We start from the raw sequence: 19,727 nt of genomic DNA on the forward strand, positions 1-19,727 counted from the left end.
ATGATTCCAAAGACAGTGTGATGTAACATAAATAACAGCTTGCTGCCACTGCAGTTTATTCAGCCTCTCTTCCCATTGCCATAAAATGCTCCCTGAAAGCAGGGCTGGGGTGAAAATTTACTTCTGTCCTCTATTTTAATAAGTTGTATTAGTTCACAGATCTCAAGCACTTCAGCCAGGAAAATGAAGGACACAAGGCCATTTCTTTAGGGCTTAGAGCCTTGGCCTCCTGTATATAAGATAAGCACAATCTCTAGTTATTGCAGTAAAAGGAGTACAGCCCAATGAAGAGTGATAGGGAGAACATTCAAGAACAACAGAAGAGGTAATGAGGGAAAGACATTATTTTTCACAGCTGTGAACCTGCCATTGTTGTAAATAACTATAACCATTGGGTCCTGAATATCTGAAGGGAGCACTTGAGGATTGAGACTCCTCAGTTGCAACACTCTGAAATGTAAATAATTATGCAGTCTCAACTCCTCTATTTCCATATTCCATCTCCTGCCAGCACTATCAGGAAACACTGTTTGCATTTCTGGTAAAGCACATGCATCCACATTATTGCTGCTTCAGCTTTGAGTTTAAGAAATCTCATTGCATGTTCAACAAGCCAAGGGACATACTTCCAGAGCAGAGCTTCTCATGCAGTAAACTCATCTGCCTTCAAATTAAGGCGAAGCTCCACTGGAGCTTTAGCATGAACTCATCATACCTCCTATGCCTCCCACTCTACTCCTGAGGGAGCATCTGCAGCACACTACCACAGCTTCCAACCACAAAGGCAGTGCATCATTTCTTACTGGCCAGGGAAAATGGAGCTGCCACACTCTTGTTGAGGAGGACTGCATAAATTCTTGCTTGAAAGTAACTGAATAGCCATAGGCTAAGATACTGGATTGTGGGAAGCGGAGAAATGTCAACCTCCATCAATCTAGCACACTCATGAGACTTAGTTCTACTGAAACAGTTAAGGAATGTGACAATTTATTTATTTTAGCCCAAGGAATTTCTATTCCATGAGCTTTGCGTGCTGTTACTACACACAGATAAAAAATAATCTGAAATAATTCACACAAAAAAAGAAACTTTGACAATGTATTAGGATAATCTTTTAAGCAACTTCCATTGAATCCCATCTTCCAAACCTGTAGCCAAAGCTGTATCCCACTGAGGAAGAAATATTACTCACGGAAATTCGGGTGGATCAAAGATGGACTTGATAGCTCCAGCATAAATGGATAATATGGATATCACTACGCAGGCCAAGAAGAGGGAAGCAAATTTGTTAACATATTTCACTCCTACAAAGACCACCACTGCCATTAAGATGAGGAATACAGTTCCATACACCCTCATGTTGTTTAGCATAGCACTGGATGCGTCATGGGCACCGGATGGATAAAAAATTGCTGCTTGTGGCACAATATATGTCTGAAATAAGAAGAAAGCAAGCTGAAGGAGCACAGAAACAGAACTCTGTCTATACTACTGTAGTGATCTTGTTCCCATAACAAAAATGTTTATCACTGCAGCATGCTCTTCACCAGGAACCGTCCTTGAGTTTACAGGAAAAAAAATCGAGGGCTAATAACCCTTAATTCAGTAGGGCAACTGAGCCAACTTTATCAATGATGATCACGTGTTTTTAATTTAGCCGTACTTTCATCCACATTTTCAATAGGCTTTGCATTCTAGATATCCACAGTGTATGTAATTTCAAAAAGTCAACACTGACCAAACTGAGTTGGAGACCTTCCGGTCTGATTTGTGAGTATGTGCGTGAATATGGGACAAGAATACTGCAGTATTTTCTGTCAGCCAGCTGTCTTAAGACCATGACTATTGTAGTATTACTCACCAATAAAATCTCAATGGCACCAAGAATGTACATCGCTCCTGCAAATGTTGTTCCCAAATAAAAGCACAGCCCTACAGCTCCACCAAACTCTGGGCCTAATGACCTGGATATCATGAAATAGGAGCCACCAGCTATGAAACAAGAGATGTGAGAGTAAAGTTGTCATTTCTTGATTACTACAACAATAAAAACGTAACAACTATAGTACATATCTACTTTTCTAAGGCTTCAATTAAATCAATTATTTATTAGTACAGTGGTAAATAAACCAAAATATTTTACCTGATACTGAAGAGAAATACTAGTTATTAATTAAAGCTCTCTATGCTGACTCAACCAAATGTATCTGGAATAAACCATGTTAATAGCTCACAGCAACATTTTTTTTCCACTAATGAGAAGTATCAGACTACACTTACCAGGAACAACACCATTTGTAGCAATAGCACTCATTGATATGGTTGTCAGCATAGTCTGCAAAAACAAGAAAATGGAATTAATCAAGTCAACAACATTATTCAAATTTTAACTTATTCCTTGTTAGAGTAAACCTGCCGCAATATTTCTATTTATTCTGCCTTGACAGGTCATTATCAGAAAGAAAAGACTTAGCAGGAATTTAATCATCATGCTGTTAAGACTTTTCCCTGAGAAATGTCTGTTTTCTCAGGTCAAACAATGGCTGCCTGCAGACAAAGCACGGTACCAGAACAGGCATCACTCCCTCTGCAGAGCTGAAACTCTTGGCAAATCACACGCCTATCAAACAAAGCAGGAGAATCTAGCATAAATCTGGCTTTTCACTACATGCACATCTACAAAGAAGCCTCTCCAAGTTTCTTGGTACTTTCACAGGGGTTACATAACAGGCATTGTTTTAGCCATATACTTACACAGCAGCAGCACAGTAATACAATCAGGAAGGACTGAAGAACACCAGCCATTCCTACCATCCAAGTCAGCCGAAGGAAGAGAATAACCCCAAAGATGTTCTGCATACAAGGTAAATACACTCCCATCAGGGTGCCCATGCTGGGTGACTGGAAAGAAAAAAAAAAGAAGTACATAGCATTCATTACAAGGAATTATTCAAAGCATAAGTAACCAAGAGCATACAACTTCAGTTTTTCAAATGACACAACTCTGAGAAATGTAAGGGAGATGCACACCAATCACTACTGTCCTCCAATTCTACAAACCATAAAGCAAACTACTAATACTGAAACCATCAATTTATAAACAAATCCACATCCATCCTATGAGGACAGACTGAGAGAGCTGCGCTCTTCAACCTGACCTAATAGCTGCCTGCCAGTACCTGATGGGTGCCTACGGGAAAGCTGGGGAGGGACTTTTTATAAGGGCATGTAGTAACAGGGTGAGAGGAAATGGTTTTAGACTAGAAGAGGGTAGATTTGGACAAGATAGTAGGAAGAAATTTTACTGTGAGGGTGGTGAGACACTGGAGTGGGTTGCCCAGAAGGGTTGTGAATGCCCCTTCCCTGGAAACATTCAAGGCCAGGCTGAATGGGGCTGTGATCAACCTGGTCTAGAGGGAGGTGTCCCTGCCCATAGCAGGGGATTGGAACCAGATGATCTTAAACGTCTCTTCCAACTCAAACCATCCTACGATTCTAAGATCTTCACATTTACAATTATATTCAGCATTTAACATAAATCATTAACAACTAAAAAGACATTTGTTTTATTGTTTAACCATGGAGTTTTTATGATGAACCAGGTGAGGGCTGCAGACTCATAGTGGGATAGACCCCATCTTACTCCTAGAATTCAAAATACACTTTTGTGATAAGTACAAAAGATTTTGAAGCAATGTAGAGAAATGCATAATGTATTTTTGTTTTCATTCTCTATATCTCACATAAAACCAATGATTCTGCTTTTCTTCTGCTTAAATCACTTTAGCATCAGACCCTGAATTACTTTGGACAGTGACTGAGAAAATGTAAATTATTCATGTAACTTCACAGGAACTTCACATTGCTGGTATCTGGCACAGCATCCTACAGAATTCTCCTTTGCCTGAATAGTTATTTTCAAAGGACAGCCAGATCCCAAACACTGATATCAAAGCATTGCTGGTAAGGATTTTCCTCCATTGGCACATCTGACACTCACAGAAATTCAGACCCAAATCTCTGTGGTTTTCTACCAAGGTTTTTCAGGTTTCCCATTTTCTAAGGCTTTCTCTTACATCTAAAATTACAAAGAATACTGAAGCATGGGGGGGAATAGAAAGTAGCTTCCTAAAGACCTCTCCATTTCCATGCTTTCTCCTATAAATAAACCTGAATTCTTAAACATATCGCAGATGAGTAGCATATAAGGAAACCCATGAACAGTCATGTGAACTGCAAGGATATCAAAAGGAACTACTGACTGAATTTTTCAAAGTAAGCTTTGAATTCTTTCAGTGACTAAAGTTAACCAGATCAATCCGTTTCCCTATACATGCTGCAACTTGTGTGAACCTCCTGACCGTATGCTGATGGTTTGCAATGGACATACCAATGAGACCTACCAGAATAGGGCCAGAGACCTCTTACTTAGCAGCTCCAGTGCCACACTACAAAGAAGTCCCCAAAACTTTGACTGCTGTATGTATAAAATTTACTGTCCTGCAGAGCTAAAAACTTTGCCAGGATTATGTGTGAGAATGAAAGGAAATGACACCTTCTGAGGCTAACATTAATGATATTGAAACAAGTTGTTCCAATGTAGAGGATCTTCTCAGGCTGTTCTGCATAGTATACCTGTTTCCTCTGAAGCTCAATCTATTCCTCCTACACAGCAAGGGCAGGTGGAACACAGTTGATGTATATTCCGTATGCAGATTTCCAAGCATTAGCAAAGCAGGTGAGTTTTTAGCCTGCTCTTTACACATCTCTCAGCACCTGCTTCCTTTGCATAAGAATTTGCCTTACCTCCAGCTCATTCCTATTTGATCCATTTGGCAGCTTTGCTCTACTGTTCATCTTCCCCTCCCTATTCGTTTGAAATGGCTTCTTTTAATGTGCATCAAGTTACAACTTAACTTTAGCCACAGAGGAAGAGGAACTGTGCATTAATTGCACAGTTATGAGACTACTGCTGAGTAGAGCAGCTTAGGAGATGCCTAAGTGCCTGCCAGAAGACAAAACCAAAACCACACAGAATTACTAAGTGTGCACTTAGTACACTCAGGACAAGTTTAATATGGAGTTTGTATTTTCTTGCCCTGTGGAATACAAAATACCACCAAGAAATGATGCACAAACACTGCTTGCACCAGCCTGCTCACAGAAATATTTAACATGAGTTAAACTGCAGCAACTTAACCCTACTTATACATTTTAATAATCAGCAGCCTCCATTGGAATGAGTGAAACTAAACCTGTAATGAAGCCTCAGCAGAATACAGTCTGAAACAAAAAGGTTACTTAATTCAGCCTCTCCAGCCGTCAAATAAACAAGTTAGATGCCTCATGCTGCATAAAGGTAGTAAAGCACAGACATTTGGAAGAATGCTTTAGTTCAACTGAGAAGGGAAAGAATAATCTCAGAAAATCTGTTTCAATGCAGATCATGTTTCTGCTTGCATAGCACTTGCTCTTATCAGCTGTAGACATAATTGATATCAATATCGATCCGAGTCTGAAGGACACTGTTTCCATTGTACCAGTATGACAGGTTATCAAAGCACTTGGCTGCAGGGCTCAGGGACATAGATCAGTAATGACAGCTTTTGCGGTTGCTCTATAGCATGAGGACAGTCAGCAGCACAGAAATGCACTGCCTTATTAAAGAGACATGAACTGAAATGCTTCATGTAATTTCTACCATGAGAAGGGGATATTTTAACAGGGCTGTGACCAAGTCTTTTAATATAAGGCTGTACTTACAAAACACAAAAAGCAATCAAAATCTCTACCCTATTACAATCTTTTTTCTGATGTATGCCTAAAACAGAATGATACTATTAAAAAATACTTGATGAGAACGCTGAAATGGGGTAGCATGTTTATATTGAGCTGTTTTCATAGAGTCACAGGGGTTTTGCACTGCAATTCTTCTCATCTGCACATGCACCTTCTACAAGCTGTGTAAATCATTCCAAAAGATGAGAAGGGAGGACGGTCACGTAATGTATTTTCCAGAGCTCATGGATGTGGTGAGTCTCTTTTGGTCATGTCACCTGAGAAAGCAGGCGTCAAGAACAGTGACCTTCACGAGGCAAAGCACTTCATTCTCTACTCATTTAAGCTTAACATTTGGGAGAAAGACCTTTATTTTTTTAAATACCTGCCACTCAGATTTCTGCACTGTATGGGAAACTGTTGATCACAGCCTGAACCTCTGATTAACCATCTGAGGAAAGCAATGAGTCAGCTGTGGGAGCACAGGTGAAGGTAATTCAGCTGTGCTACCGGAAGAGGTGGCTCCACCTCTTCCAGATCTCATTTTAGGGCTCACTACCACTAAGGCAGGGTCTCTTTCTCTGGAGATTGCTCCTGTGTGGAGTTTACGGTGAGTGTTTCCCATTTATCATTGATTATCGTTCTATCTTTCGTACAAAACATCTGCATAACCTCTGTTTACCTATTGACTGTATAACTATGCAATTGTATAACTGTACATGCAATACATGTGCACACAGTTGTGCTCTCCTCTCTAATTTAAAAGGGTACAATTTAGGGGACGGTGTTGTGCTAAGTCACAAAAGGGTTTTCACTGATGGGGCCATCCTACCTGCTCAGATGTACTTACTTACAGAAAGGACTGCTCTCTTCCTTCAGTTTTTGAATACCAGATCTAGAATTTGCTAAGCCTCCTCACTCCACTTCTCATCTACAAGATGCCAGTTCCAGTAAATGACACAACAAAGTGACACAACAGGCCAGGCAGCTCACATTTGGTCACACCAGCTGGACATGTATTGATTGAGCACACCTGACAGATCACTCAGCAATGAATCAGTTATCAAAGCTGGTATCCAAAACCAGAATGTGCCACCTGCTTCTCATCTGTACAGTTTCATAATAATTACAGTTCACAGCACTGTGTAGTTACTAGCTTGGAATTTTCAATTTTTAATCATATTATCATTGATGGTCAAGTACTCAATTATATTCTACAAGATGTTTAAACTCTCATATTGCTTAAGGCAAGATGGGGAAAAGAAATTCAAACTACTGCTATAGTATTGCAATTGATGTAATTTACATCCGAGACAGACAGGTTAGGCAAATATTCATTAAGGAAAATGCAGAGTTTACATTGAAAATACTGAGATACTAACATAGGATGATACTGTCACTTTTGGAATGGTTACTCAGCTCACTGTGCAGCAATCATTTGAGAAGTCTGTAAGCACACATTTTAGTAGGGCATAATTTTGGACAACCAGAAGCCCAAAGTGCACATTACCACAGAGGTGGAGCTTTCACGAGGACCGTATTGCCTTTAAGTTAAAAACAACTTCCCACTTGCCTGTTATTTGCGGCATTTCTTTTGTACAAAGCTCTAACTGTAACTTCTTTAACCAACATTACATCACCAAATTCTAACTCTTTCTCAACAGAAAAATAAGCAATGAGCTTTCAGATTAGATTGCGTCTTACTTTGGTATCCTGGATGGGCAATTAATGAGGAAATCAATGGGAAAAATACACAGAACTGCCTGTAGATGGTAAGGACTGAGCCAATTTGAATCTCCCTTCATTTTACCTTTGTTAAGATAATAATCAATCTGCAAGAAGTAGATAATTCTTATTTATTTATTTATTTATTTTGTCTTAGGCAACATCACCACATTAAGAGCTGATCTGTGGCATTATTTCCCTCAAAAGCATGCTAAAACATAGATGCAGGTGAAATTTCATATTGGTTATACGAAGGTAAAAAACTTTGAACAGACTCGACAGTTAACATAATGCCAAGTACCATACAAAAGCAACAGTTAATATGTTTAAGTTACTGTTTAGAAGTAAGGCTGAAGTATGAAAACGCAGTTACAACGCCTAGATAACCTTCACTCAGCCTTGTAATGATGGCATACTAACCACAATATCACAATGCTTCAGCATTCGTGGTCTTGGATGAAATTCAGCTTCAAGCATCATGTTGACTAACTATTAACATGAGTGTAAAAACAAGCAGAGTAAGGAAACAAAAAGTGCATAAGGAAGCTGGAATCCAGCAGTCAGCAGGGATTTACATGCTTTCCCTTGAAGAACAACATGCTGTTTTTCAGCATTATCACTTCTTTCTCTGTTTGAAACACCTTGAGGCTTTCTGACAGTACTGTAGGATTACATTTGTAAAATTCAAATGCTATCTTAGTTTTTTATAGAATATTTTCCTTTGGGAATAAATAAATAAATAAATAAAAATGCAAGCAAACAGATAGGCCTGCAAGTGCAGTAAAATGCAACCATACCACTAAAGGTTTTAGCACTATCTGAAGTGCCTGCCTGGCTGCCGGACATCTAAGAAGAGTAGTTAGAACACATTGCTTGCGATAGAAATCAACCAACCAACAATCAAACCCCACCTTCAGTTTAGGTACTATAGCCAGTCCTAACAGGCTGCAGATCTCAATGTAGATCCTTTGGGGTGGAATTCAGCTGATTAAATGCCTAGCAACCACAATGATACTTGAGCTGCCCCAGGGTGCCTAATCTGACCTCCACCCACCACTCTAGAGGGGTGTTGTCTTCTGCAAGTCCTGCGTCATACTCAGGCTCACAGATCTCTGATGCTTCCAGGAACCTAAACCAGCACTATGAAAAAGTTGTGGAGTTTTTCTGTCATTATTGATTTGATTCACCGCTAAAAGCATATCCTATCTATCTAAATCCATACTGGGTATATGCAACAGTGCTGTAGTGCATTATCCTCAACCTCTGTTTCAGAACCAGTTTTTTATATCACCTTATTACCTACCAATGAGCTCTATGGCATTTCTTTGCAAAGCCATCATGACACCTTGGAACTACAGAAGTTAAGATAAAGCAGAAAGGACTCCAAATCTCCAAAACCAGACGTGGAATCACTGAGTTGATTAGCTGGCCATAGAAAGAATCTTTACTTACTTTTGATACTTTCTTCTTGGAACCATCAGTGCTTTCTGCTTCTTCATGTTCCTTAACACCTTGGGTAAGATTAGTGTAGTTGACCAGCTTGCCAAGCAGAGATGACACTTTTGGTCGTATATCGAGTTCTTCCTGTGGAAGACAACTAGTCAGTTTCTGTGAGTCACAACATTGAGGGAGATCTGCTGGGATCAGGCCTTCCATGAGTAAAATCAAGGGAATCAGAGAGTATTTACTTGCACTGATGAGAGGATTTATTTTCTGAAACAAGGGCAACTCTGCAAAGAAAAAGATGTGGCAATAGCAGTGCACTATATGCACCCTTCTCCTCAGGTACTGAAAAGCAGATTTTATCACTAACGAAGAACTCTGAGCTTTGTGACTGTAACAAAAATGAATACGTGCCTTGTATGCATCTCAAATGACAACTGACAAAAAGAGATACACTTTTAGAAGTTTACAAATAAGGCAGCAGTTTCATTCTAGACTTGGGTCTCATTGTTTTCTTATATTTTTCAAACTATGTAATCTTATGCATGTGGATCTAGATACATATATATCTACATATATTTAATCCCAGAAGCCACATCTGCAGAGCCTCACAGTTTTAACTTTCTTCTCATCCAACATCTGTTTCTCAAAGCATTTTCAAGGCCAAATCTGTGGCTTCCCCACGCAAACAAATACTTTCCTCAGACAAAGAAGAAAAAGAAACAACAACAAAAAGCAGCCCAGTGAAACAGCTAGCCTGCAAAGAAACAAAATCAGGACGAAGTCACTCCCTTCCTCTGTCTCTCTCTGAAATGCTTTACATGTCACATTGCACAATATATAATGCACGGCAAAGAGAAATGACTCTACACAGAAAATAAAAAGCTGGTTAAGACAGATTTCCTTGTCTGGAGTTTTATCTTCATGTATTGTCATGAACAGTTTCTGGGAGGATCAGTGCTTTGTATCTGATGCATAAACCAACTCCAAGCAGCTGAAAGGATGCCATGAGCAAATATCCCTTTTCTTACTCTTTCCTCAGATCTCATCTATGATACCTCCAGTTTTCACCTTTAAAAACCTGCTTATGATTACTCCCAGAAAGAGGTTGAGTTAACATGCTTCCCATTCCATTGGGCAGCATAGCCCTTGAGATGTTCTGTTCCTCCTCTTTAGTACTACAGAAGCAGCCTGCAGTCCTGGTGTGCTACTGCAATATTGCTTATGAGAAAAGCAAGCATGTAAGTAACAGCAAATCAAATTCCACAACTGGCCAGACCTCCACAACCTGCAAGAGAGTTTATCCTGTTCACAGGTTTATTGTACTTTGGAGGGAGGAGACAGCAGAGCTGAGGGAAAGCTTCAAAGTCTATAGCTCAATCATAGTGCCACGAAAACAAAGTTATAGCATTTCCAGGGCAGCAGGTTAGTTATGTGTTAGGCTCAGTTGCCACACAGCTGAACACTGCTTATAGTCTTATAAACTATATAGTTCCCCATCAGCCAGTTAGGTACCAAAGCACCTGAACCTTTGCAATGCTCCACATTCCACTGAATAATAAATAACATGCATTCAGTCCCTCCCAGTGTGGAAGATCACAAATCAAATCAAAACTGTGAAAAACAGTCAGAAATTACCTCAAACAAGGCCAGATTTTTGTCATAGTAATCACCTCCTTTGCTGGCTTCTGAGTTGTTGAGAAAAGGGCTGTTTTCTTTATGGTTGCCATGACCTGCAAAGAAAAAAAGAAATAAGATTTAGAAAGAGCAAATAAGATTTAGAAAGAATTCCCAAGGAAACTTTTTAACCTTGACATCAGAAACCATTCAACTTAATCTGTTTCTTTTTAGTATCTAACGTTATGCAACAGAACATATATCAGAGCTGTTACTCTGACAGAGGAGTTTTTGCTGTTTCTGTTCCTCTATTTTCAGTAAAGCAGATGAACAAGTCACCACAAAGCAAAGCACACAAGTAGGGGCACAGCTACACTGCTGTCTGCACCTTTGTTCTCAAACGTCTCCTTTGATAACTATTTCTTACACAGAGCTGTGACAGGTCAAAAGACACTTTCGCACCCGGAAATCACTGCTAAGAGAACCATTTAAGCCCCATGTGCAAACACACTGGGTAGATCTAATAAAACTGAACAATGCCAAAACTAAACTCTGTTGTAACAATACTTGTAAATATTAACCAGAAACCTCTTTTCTTTTTCCTATTCTTTTCTATTTTATTCCACACACACACACACCCTTCCCCCCCGGGTCCATTCCAGTTTCTAGATCTCAAAACATGCTTACTTCATGAAGTGTTATGAAGCCCTATCCTTATTGTGTTTTGAACACAGGCTGTGCATTTTTCACTGCTCTAATGCTTTTAGATTAAGGCCTAACATCAGGTATAGCAAAAGTAAAGCATAAGGCAACCCGAGAGATCAGTAGATCTTTTTGAAATAGGTAGAAATTAAATGAATAAACAAAGAAAGGTACAAATACGGTACAAAATTATCTCTGCTAAAAGAAAAATGAAGTTGATTCCAGCACTCAGTTCTCTGACCTGTGGCTCCCCTTACAAAAATTCCTTTCTTTTTGCCTATAACTCTTCACTCCCTGCTCTTTCAGCCAATACAAACTAAGGAGACGCAGTTGAAAATCTAAGAGAGAAATCAATCAATCGAAGGAGTAATCTTTGTCTTTACAAAACCAGTAACCACTACAGAAATTGAAAACGAAAGGAAAAATGGATTATCTCAAATGGAAAGACTGCAAGCTAAAGTGCTACGCACTGAATATATGAAAAGCACAAGATGAAAGATCTGGATTTTTGGTGCATATTTTCAACAACTAAGGTAATCAACTGAAGGCAGCTATATTAAAATAATTTAGCATAACGAAAGCAAAAGCATTTCTGCATTTCAAAGTCTGAATCAACTTACGGAATTAACCTAGAAGACAAATAGACAACTCCTCCCCTACTCACGTGGATCAGCATATACCACCACACTGTTACAATTGCTATAGGCAAAATAATAGGAGAAATGTCAGTGCTGTTCTTACTGAGGGCAAGCAATGCATGGGAAGAAGCTGGAAGCTGCTCACAGGTGCTCTGAGCAAAGCTGTTAGGGGAAAACAAAAAACCACAAACAACAGATGTCTTAGCAAGTGTTTGCAAATAATTGTCAAGCTGACCACAAGCACTTGTAGATAGCAGTGCACTGTGATTATCTGCCTATTGCTTTTCTCACAGCTCTCACAACACCAAAATGTGACTTAGCAACTGCCTTGTGCAAGTAGGTTCAAATGATCTTAATATAGTGCAAGAGATGTTGGTCTTGCTGTATACTGTAAAACTTCTTCATGACTTGGAAAAAAAACTGTAAGCTCAGCAACACAGTATGAAAATAACATGTTTTTCATTTTCAGTGGGACAAATATTTACTAGACAAACCATAATAATTGCCTGCTTGCTGTATATGTTAGGTCTCTGATTGGCAGAGAGAGCACTAGACCAATTTTATTGCAGTACATATTGCATGCTGTGCTGAAGTCCATTCTATTCTATTCTGATCAAAGCACATTTGCTATTCTTGCTGAGGAAATTGAGTCACGAGTTTTACTTATGAAATTGAAAATGGGTGGTCTGTTTGACTAACAAAATTGGGAAGTTTAGTCTGTGCCGTACCTTCTCGTTACACTTTGTTTTCTCACCTCCCATATACTTTGATTTCTTTGTTCTTTCATCTTATAGATGCTGCTCATCACTGTCCCAAAAGTAGAGTGGGTATTCCCTTAACTGATAATGCTTACAGAGCGTCTTTGGGTTGTTGTTTTTTTAAGTATATAAAGTATATGAATCACATTGTTGTGAAGGTAACCCATACCTTCAATCCCTGATTTTCAGATAAGATGACAATTGTTTTGTTCATTCAAAATGCCAGGCCATGCATCTTCATTTTACTCCATTTCATAATTTTCCACAATTGGACTCTTAAAAGCTCAACATCTCTCTCAAAAAGAGTGTCTGACTCCTCTCTGTACAACATTTGTGTTTCCTTTTGCCTTTCCTTTTGAATGTGATTCCCTGGTGGGCTGGCTCTAGATACCTTTCCGCACAATGGGAGCCCAAACAAAGCTAACCACAACTGAAAAATCGGTAAAACAAGTGACTGGATTAAAGTATTGGTTCTTTGCAATTGCTAGGGCATATTTTTCTCTACGAACATTAACACCCCTCTCAAACACTGTGCTCCATATACTCCATTTCCAGGTATTGTAAGTTAACAGTCCAGTTCTGTGGAAGGATGTAATCTTTTAATTTCACCAATATGCAGATCTGGCTGCAGCACAGTTATGTCCCACATCAAAAAGAGCATTACATTGAAAAGTTAAGAAAAGCTAATTAAATGTTAGCCAAAAGCACCTTCATTAACAGTTGTACGTTCAGTGTAATCTCTGCTTTTCATACATGTTCTAAAACACATCACCAAAGCATTAATCTGATCTCCTCTAGAGATTTCTATATTCTGTTTTCAATTTCACAAGCAAAACCTATGATTTCCTCAAAAAGAATCACAAGTGTACTTTGACCAAAATAAAATCAAACGGAACGTAGCAAAACATGTGATATAAACTACAATAAAATATTTGTCCAGTATATTTTGTGTGCCAATGAGCAATACCAGCACTTTGAAACAGACTTACTTGCACAGGAAGAATTTGTTATCTCCGTTAGTTTTGGAAGAGAGTGGAGGTGACCTCGGAAAGACACTCCAGGGAATTCTTGCCCCAGCTTCATATGAGGATAGCTTACACTCTGAAGCCTGAAGTCTCCTGGACAAGCACCATCTCGTGACACGGGGACTGTTTTCCACATTCTTAGTTACTGAGCCTTTGGTGTTGGACGGTAGCTATGCAGTGTTAGATTCCATGATGGAAGATTTTTTTTGCAAGGAATATTTCATAAAGAGAAAGCTACATACTCTACAACAGAGAATAATTTATTTGCCTTAATCTCTAACTGATTTATTATTATTATTTTTAGGTATGTAAACTGCATTCCAATTAGGCTGATGTTTTCACCTGTTTCATTACTCCTCGGTCTTAATTATTGAAAGATAATGAAGGCTTCTTAAATATTAATAACTTCTAAATCCTGCCAACTCTCTTCCAAACCAAATCATTCTATTTACAGCCACCACTACAATTATACAGCTTATCATCAGTTCTCCATCACAATTTCCTGCTTTCTGTAGCTCACCTTCCCAGGTGTGGACACTGGTCTATAGAACAGTATTCATTGTGTGAATTGCCTGAACTCCATAAAACATCAAAGATCCCCAATGAAAAATAAACTAAAAATCCTAAGTGTGCACACTCCTATACATGCAAACACGTACGTCCAGGAGACAAAACCAAAATATTTAAAGGATGCCCAAATCTTTGCCCAACATTTACCTCGTTGCCATGGTGGCACAGCTGTACCAAGCAGTCAGGACATGTTTTATTTTGTTATTCTCTTAGACAACCTAAGCTTTTTTGGAGAAGGCTGAGAGGACAGTGTCCACGTTATTGCTTTGTTTCTGGAAGGAAATGAGGATAGAGAAACAGTTTTCCCACTAGAGTGCTGTATGCACAAGACTTCACTGTAGACCATTGCATTTTCTTTAGTGAAGGATAAAAAAAGAGTTCAAGGAAAACTACAGACAAAACACGGGCTAAAATAACGATAAGAATGACAGATCAGCAAGTATAAAAGAAAGCCAAACAATTAGGCACAGTGCAACTATCCTAAAGAAAGACCAGGAAGCTTCATGGTAATGAATTGTACTCAGCCAGACTAGTCCAAGAATAATCATCCCTTTGAGAAGTTGGCAGGAGCAACTGCACGACCTGACCTGTTAAGGTTTTGTTCTCTTCTATTGTCAGTTTCCAAACTCCCTCAAAGAAAACTACCACTCCCCTAATTCTTCATCATGCTCAGTTAAATAAGTGGAAATTAGTATATCCATTTGGACATGACTAATCCAGAAGCGCTCAGCTAGTTCTTACAGAGGCTTTATCTACATGACGAGTTAAGGCGTGCTGTATGCACAGATGGACACTGTATGACTAGCTTTTGTCTAAGAAACGCAGATAACAGGGAAAAATACAGTAATGCAAATTAATCTTAAAACATTTTAAGAAGGATTCCCAAATCCATGTTACTTTGCTTTTACAGGCATATATCTGAGTTGATTGAATGAACATCAGTAGAGGCACATACACCGTCCTCCCATCACACCTCCACTCACAGCATCTCAAGAGGAAACCAGACTCTTCAATGTGCTTTGCAGGGCAGGCAAGCTGGACAAAGCCCTCAGTTACAGCTACAAGCTGTGATGGCAATGTGCTGAGTTCCTATCAATCTCCCTGCCTAAAATATAAATTCTCATCCTTAACTTATGGGTTATATCCTTTCAAATCAGAGCTAGATTCACTAAAGATTCACTAAAAAAACCAGAAGCTCAAAGTAAAGCCTTTTCCCCACAACACAGTTTTATTTCCAGAGCAGTATAAGAGCTGATGTCTTATTTGTAATTGTACTATGCACATACAGGTTCCTTCATGCACACCACAGCAGAAGTATTTTTGCAATGAGACAGGCTGCACAGCAGCTAGCAACACTGTTTACAAACACCACTGCTCACAAAGCCTGTGACAGCTAGAGACAAATGGAGAGGTTTTCATGCACAGAGAACATTACTGCATCTTACACGTTTAAGTCATCACTCATGCTTTCAGTATTCCACCTACAAATAACACTGGAATTAACAATTAGAAACTAGAATAGATATGTAAGCAGCTGGTATGTGATTCTATCAGCCTAATTTCAGCTATCTAAATACTAGGCAGTTATATTCAACTAATCATGTAGGTTCACACTTTAGTCAGGACAGAACAGCTGAATTAGTTGATCCCTAGAGTGTATCTCCTGTACATGTATCACAGCATGCTGAAAACTACCTCTGCAGAGAATCTAACTTGCATCAAACCAAGTTTATAGATGACTTAAAGTATGCAAAATGGATCCCTTGTGTAAAGCATGTCAGTTGTGTTTAGATAACTCATTTTGGCTTCTGCAGACTTTTGTGTGTCAAGACCTTGCACAAATTCTTATACTGCTGGTCACACCAAGCCAGAATTGAGCTGAAAATTTAGCCCACAAAACAAGAAAAGTTTGCTAGATTAATTGTTCTCCCAAGAGCTGGATGCAAATGGATACACTCATGATGGATATTCTAGAGCAGGAAAAGTTACAGAAACAATGGGATTGCTGCAAACAAATTACATTCAGGTAGAATATTCTACTGCACAACCAAATAGTTCTACCAGTCAATGCAATTTTGTGAAGACATTTGTTCACAGCTCTGAGGATTAAGCTTTCATTAGAAAAAAACAAGCTGCCCAAACCCATTTCCATTACACTCCAGGGTTTATTGCTGTTTTGTTTTGTGGGTTTGTTGTTTCTTTCAATTTGTTTGTTGTTATCCAAAGGAACTGTTGTGACCGTTTTTGACAAAGCAAATTCCAGGTGTTAATAGTGATAATACTTCCCCAAACAACTGCACCACAAGATAAAACTTGGTTCCCTTAAAAAGGCTGTGCAATGCTCAGATAGCCTTCCTCATACCTTCCAATGACAGTAAAGTTCTGCAGAACTGAGTGCTGCTGAAGAACAGAAAAGCCAGAATAATTTTCTTGTCTTTTCCGAGCAGTTCAAGAACCCTGATACCTCTACCTTCAGCAGCAAAGTACTGAAATTACTGTTAAAGAGCATGAAGAGACCGCCGCGTTAAGATAAGCTAACAAAAACGCAGATAACAGCATTTCATTTATAAACAAAAACCAGAAGTTCTACTAGGTAACAACCCGTGCAACAATAAGGCTGCGTGGGGGGAGAGAACAGCAAAATGAAAGGGCAGGTCGGTGATCTCTACCCAGACAGCTTTTAGGCAGCAAAAAGATCCTCTGTACTTTAAGCAGGCTCAATCTATTACTTACACTGACAATACTGAACTCTCATATACCAAAGTTGGACGTCTGGCAGAATCTGCAGTTGAAGGCCAAACCATTGATATTTGTGGGTAATTTGCTCATTCACTGTTTTAAGACTAGTATATAACATTATTTACTTCACTATGGATTAGCACTCTCATTAAAATCTTGTGTTTTCTGGGTTCTACCCCAACAACTGAAGGTGTGCTTCTTAAACTATACTGCAGACATCATCTACATATTTACATTCATCAACCTTGACACCTGCAAAAGCTACACAAACAAAGCACAGTTTTACCAAAGATAAGTTAAAAGCTGTTTTGCTGATAATATATTAGTTCTTCTGAAACAGTTCAGAGTTCCAAAGACTGCGTTTGTGGTCTGTCTGCATGAAGGAAAGAGCCAAAGCTTTCCCATACAACCTACACAACAGTTAGGCTGCAGCAGAGTAAATAACTAAATAAAAAGTTAAGCAGAGATCTCTGATTTCTCCCTAAACAAAAAGGCATGAAATTACTACTGGTCTTTTATTGTACTTTGCAAATCTAGGCTAGGGAAGAGTTCTACCAAAGAAGTTGGCTAATACTACACAACTCAAAGGATTTAGCAATGTAATAACCCTCTGTTTCAGAAAGTGCAACGATTTCACTCTTCAGTTAAGATACTCTGATAGCTTCAGAACAACATAATCCTTTGTGGATATTAATATCAACATGAAGTACTTACCCTTTAGCAGTAACTCTTTGCCATTAGCAGTAATTTGGTTTACCATTATTCTTCTTTCTGCTTTTACTGCATGCTTTAGAAAATGCCTTCTCTGTCAAGTCCTGAGGATCAGACAGGTTTAATACTGTATTCCCAAAAGATGTTTTTCTACCTCCTCTGACAAAGTGACTGCTGCCTGCAAAGCTGAACGGGATTGATCTCTTTCAGGAAGGGTTCCTTAGAGAAAGCTAAGCCAATGCTGATATAATCCTGGCATTATAATCCTTTAAATGCTGAGAATATCAGCAAATATCAAGACCTTACTGAAAATGCTACTTGTGAAATCAAACTCGGCCGTGTCTGAGAGGCACATTGCACACTGCTTGCACACTTACTCAAAAAAAGCATGTGCCACAAATCTACTGCTTGCTCAGTCTGGAATCAGAGAGCATTTTAAACCCGCTAATGCCATGAAAATTACAGCTCTGTGACGTTTGCCCTCCAGGCATTTCAGCTTTCAAGTGAAAACAGTGATGTATTTCTTTCCATCTTCAATAACTTTCACTATGATTATTGATTAGGGGATACATCATATGAAAGATCACAGCAAAATAAATAAATCTCTATGATGAAATGGAGGCTTATGTAAGAGACATGTAGATACTAACAATGATTCTAAGTAGTTCATAATTACTATAGCCCCATGCATTCTGTTCACAAGGTAGCCTTCCAAGCACCACACACACCACACTATCTCCTTTATCCAGTAGCTGCAAAAATGCCACGTCACTTTAGAGAAAACGAATTTAGGAACTCACACTGCTTCAGAGCTTTCATAATCTAACTCCTCATTGCCAGCTGAAAAGCACTACAGTGAAATACAAAGGTTGTTTTTATAATACACTTCAGTGGTTCTTTCATGTGGAAAAACTCCGAATCATTTCTCACGACTATCATCCCTGAAACTCGGTCCCCTCACACGCATGAAGGCATCTCAGATAGAACACACCCCGTGTCAAAATACAACAAGAAATATGTAATTGCTATCCCATGTAGCTTCTTTCCCTGCAGAAAAACATTCTCAGTTTCTCTGAGACACGGACATGGATCTGTGAGACTGGCATACAGGCTCCATGCAAAACTTGCTTCGCTTCTCTCTTCGGTATCAAATAAGAGAAACCGTTTTAAGCCCCGTAACCCATTCAGCTGGCCACAGTTCTGCAGGAAGGATGAACATACATAAGAAATAAAAAAACATGCCAAAACAAACAGCAATAACTAGAAGCCACGGAGCGAGAACAAGCAGCTGGGAACAGCTCAGAGAACTTCCTACAGAGAACACATAGAACTAATGGAGATACAGGCAAGAGTGCTTTGTATCTCCAGACGTACATAAAATGACTGAAAAAGGTTTAAATTACTTTGAGAATTTCTATACATTTTATGCATTGCACACTATACAATGCACTCACATTTACTGTCCATTCCTGGAAGACAGTGAGGACACATCTGTAATCAGTTAAAGCATTTGGAACTTAATTATTAACTATATTAGTTTTCAGCTAATTCATATAGAAAAGTGTTACTAACATTTTTCTTGAACTGAAAACGGACTGTGTGAGAGATTTTTCTTTATTTACCAGTTTTTACCTAAAGGGAGCTGCTGGTGGTAAGCAGAAAGATGAAACAAAAAAGGAGCTAAGCTTCTGTATGCACCAAAGATGAAGAGCTGATTTTTCCATGTGGTGCTAAAAAAACCATAAAACAAAGCTCACTGCTCCATTGGTCACAATACTTACAGAATGCTGAAGAATTCAAATGCAGCAATGTCAAACTGGGACAACTCCAAGCAAAGAAATCACTCCACCCCTAACAAAAATTTTAGAGGGTGGAGAGCTCTCTGACACTGCATATATGATCAACAGCAAACCACATTATATATACATATATATATTCCAGCACATAATTATCAAGAGCTTGTAGCTCTTCCAAAATAGCACTAAATATTACACAGTGTAGCACAGCACTAAACAAGACAC

At 39.0% G+C, this 19,727-nt stretch overlaps 1 protein-coding gene across 2 annotated transcripts in view; it reads right to left on the bottom strand.

Annotated features, from left to right (window-relative positions):
* Window positions 1-19,727, bottom strand: part of SLC12A4 (solute carrier family 12 member 4) — a 45,950-nt gene that overhangs the window by 17,328 nt on the left and 8,895 nt on the right. For both annotated transcript variants that reach the window (XM_072346310.1, XM_072346309.1), the window contains exons 2-7: window positions 10,585-10,679; window positions 8,956-9,087; window positions 2,755-2,901; window positions 2,281-2,335; window positions 1,862-1,992; window positions 1,193-1,434 (exon numbers count right to left, since the gene is read on the bottom strand). In XM_072346310.1, coding sequence (XP_072202411.1) covers window positions 1,193-1,434; window positions 1,862-1,992; window positions 2,281-2,335; window positions 2,755-2,901; window positions 8,956-9,087; window positions 10,585-10,679 — 802 coding nt within the window. The remainder of the gene's footprint in view (window positions 1-1,192; window positions 1,435-1,861; window positions 1,993-2,280; window positions 2,336-2,754; window positions 2,902-8,955; window positions 9,088-10,584; window positions 10,680-19,727) is intronic.

The sequence above is a fragment of the Excalfactoria chinensis genome, chromosome 11 (assembly GCF_039878825.1).
Source record: "Excalfactoria chinensis isolate bCotChi1 chromosome 11, bCotChi1.hap2, whole genome shotgun sequence".
NCBI classification, from domain to species: Eukaryota; Metazoa; Chordata; class Aves; order Galliformes; family Phasianidae; genus Excalfactoria; species Excalfactoria chinensis.